Consider the following 9,486-nt stretch of genomic DNA (forward strand, 5'->3'; position numbering starts at 1 on the left):
AAACACATTTCATCTTGATAACCCAAGATTTTAGTACACGCAACACAAGATCAAAGTTAAAAACTTACCTTAAACATAAACAACTCCTACTATAGGATCTCCAAGAAAACAAACAAAATTGAAGAACAAGACTTTGGAAAACTCTCGGTTTTGAAAATACTAAAGATAGTCCAAACTTTGTTTTGAAAACTCATGGATCACTACATGGATCACTACATGCAAGAAGTGATCAACATTCCAACAACACTTACATACCACATTAAACTTTAAATCCACGAGAAAATCAAAAGAAAAACAAAGCGAAGATCACGCTTGAGCTTCCAATCCACGAGAAAATCAAAAGAAAAACAAAGCGAAGATCACGCTTGAGCTTCCATTCTCACATAGTCTACAAACTCAAACAAGAATCCAAAGTTTTTACTTCTAAAACGTTGCTAGATTTCACATGCAACAAGATCAAAAGACTAAAAACTCACCAATGTACCACGCAAGATCCAAGCAACACTTTAGAAAACAATATGAAAATCAAAGCCACAAACTCAAGGAACCTTGAGGTAACTAGAAGAACTAACACAAGCTTCCACACCAACAAAGCTCAACAATTATGGACTTGCATGTTTATTCTAATTATTGGTAAAGAAAAACAAAATCTATCCACTAGAAATGGAATTAAAATAAGAATATAAAAGTTTATACGCATTCCATTCGAAGAATATATGATTTAAAATTAAAATGGAAAGTTATTGGTTTTGTATTATTGTATATCAAAATATTTTAGTCATTATTTTTTGTAACTTATAATATCTAGACCTATAAATAGAGACTATGAATCATGAAATGATACTAATTATAAAATGGCATTCTCCCCGGTATATTAATTATTGTACAGGCGGGATTTACAACTTGCGACATCATGGTGATAAAACTGCACCTCATTTAAAATTAAAATAAAAACAAACATACAAGAACATATAATGAATAGGAAATACGAATATTTTAGGTATAAGACTGCAAATAGAAACAAACTTGATTTTAAGAATGAATTGGAAATGAACAGAAGCACATAGGAAAAAAAAATTGACCAACCAAAAAAATGGAAAAATATATTTATATTAATTATTGTACAAGTGGCATTTACAACTTGCGACATGGGCGATAAATTACACCTCATGAAATTTAAGGAAAAGGCAAAAGAAAACACAAAATTGAGATGCCACATTGCACTCACACCAATTCCCTTCACTTATCATCAACCTACTCTACAGTAATTTCCAGTATAGTGGTAAGTCTGGGTTTTTTGTATCTCCTAAGTAGTAAAGAAGAGCATACAACACTAACAGAAGATAAGGCCATGCAAGCCCCAGCAGCCCATGGTGGTAACTTGATCCCTAGGGAAGGATAGAAAAGCCCTGCAGCAACTGGGATTGCAATCACATTGTAGGCCATGGCAAATACATAATTCAATCTGATACGAGAAAATGTCTTCCTTGAGAGATCAATGGCTGTGATTACATCTTCTAAGTTGTTCCTCATCAACACATAGTCAGCTGCTTCTATAGCAATATCCGTCCCTGCCCCGATAGCCATACCAACATCTGCCGCAGCTAGAGCCGGAGAGTCATTAATACCATCACCAACCATTGCAACTACACTTCCATCTCTCTGAAATGATCGAACTACATCAGCTTTTCCTGCTGGCATTACCTCTGCCTGTACATCTTGAATGCCAACCTGCCAAGAAACACAAACTCTCCAAGATATTAGCTCTTAAAACCAGGAAAAAAAAAAAAAAAAAAAAAGGAGAGAAGAAAATTAAGCAAATACATAGCAAGTTACGAAATTCAAGCAAACATACAACATCCAAATACTTGCAGGTTCATACGAAGCCTATCAGTACAAGATCATATAGACTAAAGAACTCAATGGCTTGATGTTAATTACTGATTTAGAAATTTGACTTTCAGATGAAAATTTTTAAGTGCTTGAATCAATAACATTTATCAAGACGAGAACTTCAACAGATGGTCATACTTGACAAGAGTGGATATAAATAAATAAATAATAAATAAACTTACTCAAATTTAAATGTTTCAACTTTTGCTGCTATAGTTCCTAATATTTGGTGTAATTTACTAACAGAGAAATATATACAGACCTCTTTAGCAACAGCCCGCGCTGTCCTCCAATTATCCCCTGTGACCATGACTGGTCTCACACCCATTTTCCCAAGGCCCTCGACCACTACAGCTGCTTCCCTCTTGAGTGGGTCTGCAACCCCCAAAACACCAATTAATTTACCATTAAATGCAACAAGTATGCCAGTTTTTGCACTTTCTTCCAGCTCTACCACATAATTCTCAACATGGGTAGGAATGTCAATTCCACATTCAATCATTAGCTTCCGATTACCAACCTGTTCAACATACAATGCCCCCAATAAGCAATACCCAACAAATATAACTTCCATCCAACAAGATGTAAGAAAGATAAAGGTTATTGCAACCCAAGTGTTTAAACAAGCTCACCGAAATCCGTTTTCCATCTATAAAGCACTGGACACCTCTTCCAGGAAGGGAAGTGAATTCTGAGACATCAAAGAGCCATTCTGGGATTGTGGAGTTTTTGCTATGCTTTTCACCATCTTTGGTTGCAGAAGAATCATCAAAGAAATGAAAATGGCGTGCATATTCCACTATAGCTTTCGCCAGTGGATGTTCACTGCTAACCTGAATCAGAATAAATGGAACAAAAAAGAATCAAAACAAGACATAAAGTACTGATAGTTGGATATCCATCTATCATTCCCAAGAACCACTACCCCTACCCCTTCCCCACCAGGCCACCTCTCCCTCCCTGCATTTTTTATGTTATTCTATTAACAAGATAACAATTTTGTCACAGAATCTTGACGAGGGTTGACCTCCAAACTGACCCAGCTTGCCCAACTTGCAAACTGAAAATTTATTCAATCTACTCACATTAACAAAAAATAAAAAATGTTTAGGATTTTCAAAATAAACAATGAGTGCACATAAGCATATAAAGGTGGTGCAAGTACAACAAAGACGGAAAAAAAAAGTATATATATATATATATAATGAAATACTGAAATTATTTATTAACAGAATCAAACTGGGAGAAAAACAATTGAATTAATAATTAAATAAGGTATCCACCTCTGCAGAAGCTACCAACTTAAGGAATTCTCCGCGATCTAATCCTGTGAAAACTTTCGCTGATGTAACAGTGGCTTTTCCCTGTGTAAGGGTGCCCGTTTTATCAAATATTACGTACTTAACTTTTTGAGCCCTTTCCAAAGCATCTCCTCCTTTTATCAGCACACCGTTATTAGCCCCAACCCCCGTTGCAACCATAACAGCAGTTGGAGTTGCCAATCCGAGAGCACAGGGACATGCAATGACAACTACTGAGATAGAGAACATAAGGGCAAAAACAAAATGATTTCCATTTACAGGGAGCCAGTCTGCTGGGTAGGCTCCAAGTGCTCCAGCGGCATACCTACAAACAGTTTTCAATGACAAAAAATTGAAATAAGGCATTTAATACTAGCCAAAATCCATAAATAAATCATTTTGAACATACCAACCCAACAATGTCAACAATGCCATGGAAACAACTGTAGGTACAAAGATGCTGGCAATCTGCAAGTCACAAATATGCTTAAGATATGTCACAAGAATTAATCCACCAGCAGAGACAGGGCAATACAATAAAAGAGAATGGAATCTAAGTCAAAATAACATAACAATAAGAAATCCAATCATGGAATAATTTGCATGATATGCCTCTTAAGAGGAAAGATATAACTGATCATTTGAAGATTGTTCATGAGAGGGGCTGGTGAGAAGCATGGCAATGATAACATCAACTACTAAGATGTAAGCAAGACTAATGGACAAGGAAGCATAAGAGATCCTACCTACAACAAAGTTCTGTCCGCTAACATTTGATGCAATGAAACATTTCTCAAGGTCTGCACATGATGAAATCCTAAACTGGGTCCTAATAGCACTTTCCCAATAAATTTAACTTGAATATTAGTTTATATTAAGGAGATGAGATAGTATAGTGACATGCATTATGAACCTTAAGGAATGAATATATATTGCTGAAGTAGTGAAAGCATATTTTGCAATTATAAGTTCACACTGTTGAGCCAATAAATTCATAGCTGGTACAATAAATGTTAAACGCAATAGATTTCCAGCAGCAGACAAAAAGATATTTCCAAAATAAATTTCAAAGTATATCAATATGTATTATGAAATTTAGTGAAAATACAACTCACATGGAACTTAAAATTCATTCATTATTGTTGAATTATCAGTATTCCCAAAAAGCTCAAGCTATTTGAATATATTCTATATTCTTAACACACACAAACACCCCCCCCCCCCCCAAAAAAAAACCAAAAACAAGAAAAAAAACCAAAAAAAAAAAAAAAGGTGGGCCTGCCCAATTTTTGGGGACAAACTGGGTGTTACACGTTTATTTTGAATTGATTAATAGGGAGTTCTGAAGATTTAAAACAGAAGCATATAAATCTCTAACTCTTCTACCATGTTGAATTACTATGATTCCCAAAAAGCTTGAGCAAGGAAGTGGATCAACTATATATTTATATTCTTAATAATAATACTTACAAAATCAGCAAACTTCTGAATGGGAGCTTTGGACATTTGGGCTGTCTCAACCAAACTTATTATCTGACTCAACACCGCATCGGAACCAACTCTAGTAGCTTGTATGTGAAGAGCACCATGTAAATTTATTGTGCCCCCAATAACCGATGAACCAACTTCCTTCAGGACAGGTATAGATTCGCCAGTCACCATACTCTCATTGACATAACTCGACCCCCACACAACAGTACCATCAGCAGGAACTTTGGCACCAGGAAGAACTTTCAGTGTATCACCAGGCTGAATTAGCAATGCATCAATTTCCCTTTCTCCAATACATCTCCCATCTAGTAATTAATACATCTCCGATTTAACATATATATATATATATATTAGGCACTTAATCAGAATATTTGAATTCCATTTCTAAAAATAATTTGGACCATTAATTAAAAAAATAAATGAAAAAATTTGTAACAAAAATTAATAATTTTGCTAATTTCAATAAAACATTTAACTTTCAACACTAGGTGGTTAAAGTACAAAATCAAGTACAGATGAAAACTACATAAAACAAAACCACATACCTTTCCCCTTGATAATCAGCATTGCTGTTGCTGGTGCGAGTTCTACCAATTTCTTGATGGCATCTGATGTTTTCCCTTTTGCCAAACATTCCAAATACTTCCCCAAAAGTACAAATGTTATCAGCATTGCACTTGTTTCAAAGTATGTAGGAGACCAAAACCCAGTGAAAGCACCATATAGAAGAGCACAAACAGAGTAGAAGTAAGATGCTGAAGTTCCCAATGCAACCAAAACATCCATGTTAGTTGAACCATTTCGTAGGGCTCTGCCAGCTGCAATGTAGAAGCGCTTCCCAACACCAAATTGAACAAGAGTAACCAATGCCCACTTCAACCAATCACCCATTTGGAAGGGTCCGCATTGCCAGAGAAGCAAGGAATACACGAATGGTATGTGAGGACAAACTACTCGAATGAGAAAGACAGGAATCTGAGGCCAATTCAAAATTTTCAGTAACTAATTTCAAAAGTTAGGACAATAAATTTTAGTAACTAATTAGGTGTAAATTATTGGTGGGTAACTAGATTTTCAATAAGCTGTGAGCATATAAATTTATATATCAGGAAATGCCATTTGTTTTTTCTTTGCTTTTTTAAATTCACAAGATGGAATCATAATATAATTATAAAGGATGTCCTTTTAGCTAGTTGATAGAAACCAGAAATTAAGGATATATACCTGTTCTTTTATTATAGACTTTTGCATAAAATTCCAAATATATGTACTTATTACATATAAACATATATATGCACTTATATTGCATGTGTATATTCAATAAACCTTTAGGCTCTCATATCAATTAAAATAAAAACAAAAAATTAATGATTATACACATCACTTTGTTTGAATGTTTTGACTATGTATCAGGCTATTATCAAGAAAAAATTTTGAAGCCAAGAGTAAAGGTATGTGGACAATAACAAAACCATAAACATATAAAAATATACTCACGCTGAGAAACAGACTGGAGAGGAATAGCCGAAACATATTTGATGCTTCTTCAGCATCTTTAGAAGTCATTCTTGTATAAGGGCTTGCCACATGTAATTTAAACTTCCCACCGCTCCCCCCTTCAATCTCATAAACTAAGGATCTAGAATTGACTACTTCGGGGTCAAACAGGATTTCAAGTTCTCTTGAGTTCCTGTCAATATAAAATTGTCTTGCCCCTTTCAAGTTGCTTAGTATGCTTTCTAAAATCTGTACATCTATCTCACTGCTTATGCCAGTGACCCCCAACAAAATTTTATCCTGCTCACTGCTCTGTACAAATGATGCTTCAAAACCAGCATCTTCAATTGCATTCACTATATCATCTTTACTTATCATAATAGGATCATACTCAACTTCCCCTAATGAAGTAGCCAATGCAACAACGGCCTTTTTGACACCAGGCAGATTTCCCAAAATGCCTTCAACAGAGTTCACACAGGCTGCACATGTCATACCTCCTATTGAGAACTGGCCTAACAGGGTTCCATGAGGCTTTGTTCCGGTTGCATTAGGTTCAGATAGAATCTCTGCTTCAAACCCTGCATCTTCAATTGCATTCTTGATGTCTTCATCCTGAATTAAGCAGTTAATATATCAAACTCAGTATCCATAAGTACCAATTAGTCGATATCAGGTTGATAAACTCAGGTCAACAAAATGGACTGCAGAAGCACAAACCAAACAAAAAAACTGCACACAGAAGAGTAACAGCCAACATCACATAAAAAATATATATCCTAAAACTATCGCAACTTACATTATTAAATGTATTCAATTTTTTCTGATAGTTGATGGAACGGGAGCATAAAGAACTCCAATGAAAAAAGTACATTTTAAGATTAACATTATAACCAAACAAAAGGCAAGACCAACACGCTACATGAGACAGTGCAACCAACAAATAACTGGCAATTCATTGTATTTCAGCAGTGTAATAGAAAACAAAGTGAGAAATACGCAAGAGGAAAGAAAATGTTTATTGTATTAGACATCTCACAGCCAGATGTAACATTGGAAACATAAACTTTCATATTAAAGAAAAATGTTGGCTCTAGCAATGATCTTAAGTTTAGGTAAACTTGATAAATGGATGGTCACTCAAACCATCACACATATGTTGAGACCATGCAGATGTGACTTTGATATGAAAATCTTCAACTGAGAATCATCTACAATCGTTTAAGATATCTATCTATAGTTGCGGTGCTTTTAGTACTTGTCAACATGTTCTTACACGTTCTTTCCATATCTGGTTTTTCCTCGTCTTATTGTATTTACCAACATCCTATTCGTCCTACTGTGTCCATCTGCCACCTGAGTTGGATATATGATAGATCTGAGTCATCATTTCAAGTCGGAAATAAGGTAGCATTTGAGACAGATTTTAGGTCACTCAGACGAAATAAGGTAGCATTTGAGACAGATTTTAGGCCACTCAGACTATTGCATAAAAATCTTGATTTTTTAATCATAGTGGAAATCGAAGACGTTTGTGCAGTAATTTAAAAATGTACACTACATTAAATGGAAAATTTATGTAAAAGATTGGAAAATCCATGAAAAGGGAGATTTTAGAAAAGAGATATCCACTATGAAATAACAGCAACTGTTGCTTTAAAGCTTCAGATGAAAGGGTATATGGAGGACTTATCTGTCACTTTAGTCTAATTCCTTTCATGATTGTTTTTTTAAAAGAAAAGATGCAAAGAAATTTGTTTAAAAGAAAAGATGCAAAGAAAACTAAAGACGTGATTATAAAAATACTAGAAAAAGAACCCAACACTTGAAAAACCAAAAAAGAATATACATATCCCAATTGCCTATAATTAACGCCTAATCATACTTTAATCCACATAGGACTAAAACCAAAGACCCATTTAAAAAAAAAAAAAAATCGAAACAGAATTATCATATTATAAGCGAATCATAGTAAATACTATGCATTCATGAGTAAAACCACAGCTTAAAGAAACAAAATCAAACTCAAGCTCAAATTTCTTAAGAATTAGAAGCCCCCATGGTTCAATTCAAAGCAGCCAAAAAACAAGAAAAACCCAATTAAATGTAGTGGTACAAAGCAACAAAGTCTAAAACGACAGTTCAAATACACCTAAAACAACTCTAAAACCTCATTTTCTCTTCAAAAGAATAATAACCGAAGACTCGATTCAGCATACCCTAATATACAAACCTTAAAAAACAAAAACACCCATAATCTAGAGCGATAAACTCAATTTTGAAAAATTCACAAGCAAAACCGCCCCAACTGTTACCAACCTTGACCAATCTAGGATCGAAGAGTACATCGGCCTTGTTCTGAAGCAAGGCCACGGAGGCCGTTATAACCCCATTGACGCTCTTGAGAGCTGCTTCCACCGAATTGGAGCAAGCAGCGCAGGTCATGCCAGTGACTCCGACCTGAATCCTCTTCATCCCCTGTTCGACCCCCTCCGAAGCCTCATAAGCATCGAGGAGCCTCACGTCCTCCAGGTCCCCGGAGTCATCACCGCCGGCGACAATTGCCTGTGACTTGCGGCCGGCGGCCACGACCTGGCTGAGCTGGAGGTCCTTGAGACTCGGCGCCATTTGGAGGTACCGAGCAGAGGAAAAACGGAGCCTATTTATACGAAAAGAAAAAAACGACGACAGAAAGAGAGCAACTGATTTGAGAGAGAAAAAGAGGGGGAGAGAGAAACAGAGCAATAATTATAGAGAGAGAAAGAGAGAGATGAGACTTTTCCGAGGGAGATGGTGAGACAGCAATTTTTTAACTAAAGTTGCTGCTGCTGGTGAGAGAAAGCAAGGCATGGATGGAGGATCGTGGGGCACCCTTTTTTTTTTTTTTTTTTTTCTTGTTTCCTGTTTTACCCTTGGGATTGTTATTTAATGACTAATGAATCATGTTGTACTTGCCATTTTGGGATTTGGTGGCCTTGTACTGCACGCCGGGAAGGAAGACAGACTGTCAACGTTTTGTAAGACTTTATTACCCGAAAAAAAAAAAACGTTTTGTAAGACTTTTTTTTTTTTTTTATTTGGGTAAAAAAACGTTTTGTAAGACTTGAGAAATGGTCCACTGATAGGATAAGCTTTCATTCTTCTGTGAATAAGTGCCTGTATTTATTGAATATCAATTGGAATATTATTTCAATAATGACAAAAACAAAATGAGATTTATCAAAAATATATATGCATTCAATTTGATATTCTATTTTTTTTAATGTAAATTTGAGATTTTTTTTTTAATTTTATTAAATCAAAC

At 35.3% G+C, this 9,486-nt stretch overlaps 1 protein-coding gene across 3 annotated transcripts; it reads right to left on the reverse strand.

Moving 5' to 3' along the window:
- Positions 1-1,094: 1,094 nt before the first annotated feature.
- Positions 1,095-9,071, reverse strand: LOC107434106 (copper-transporting ATPase RAN1). Of its 3 annotated transcripts, XM_048474156.2 has the most exons (10): positions 8,502-8,620; positions 7,459-7,538; positions 6,183-6,797; positions 5,231-5,660; positions 4,665-4,990; positions 3,604-3,680; positions 3,177-3,519; positions 2,526-2,726; positions 2,156-2,413; positions 1,095-1,731 (listed from the first exon to the last, which is right to left on the reverse strand). In XM_048474156.2, the coding sequence occupies exons 3-10, from the start codon at positions 6,675-6,677 to the stop codon at positions 1,255-1,257; spliced, it is 2,607 nt and encodes an 868-aa protein (XP_048330113.1). In that variant the 5' UTR covers positions 6,678-6,797; positions 7,459-7,538; positions 8,502-8,620; the 3' UTR covers positions 1,095-1,254. The 3 variants fall into 3 exon arrangements, with proteins under 3 accessions (XP_048330113.1, XP_048330105.2, XP_015901007.3); XM_048474148.2 differs by lacking the exon at positions 7,459-7,538 and having other exon boundaries at positions 8,502-9,071; XM_016045521.4 differs by lacking the exon at positions 7,459-7,538 and having other exon boundaries at positions 3,604-3,662; positions 8,502-9,070.
- Between the last annotated feature and the right edge of the window lie 415 nt (positions 9,072-9,486).

This window comes from Ziziphus jujuba, chromosome 1, assembly GCF_031755915.1.
Source record: "Ziziphus jujuba cultivar Dongzao chromosome 1, ASM3175591v1".
Classification (NCBI taxonomy): domain Eukaryota; kingdom Viridiplantae; phylum Streptophyta; class Magnoliopsida; order Rosales; family Rhamnaceae; genus Ziziphus; species Ziziphus jujuba.

Bases quoted from the DNA above. Each gene is read 5' to 3' on its own strand.
- LOC107434106 (XM_048474148.2), bottom strand. From the start codon at position 8,810: ATGGCGCCGAGTCTCAAGGACCTCCAGCTCAGCCAGGTCGTGGCCGCC. The intron at 5,661-6,182 runs GTGAGTATATTT...AATTGGCCTCAG, and splicing joins TCTCCAGTCTGTTTCTCAGC to ATTCCTGTCTTTCTCATTCG. The intron at 2,414-2,525 runs GTGAGCTTGTTT...TATGTTGAACAG, and splicing joins TAGATGGAAAACGGATTTCG to GTTGGTAATCGGAAGCTAAT.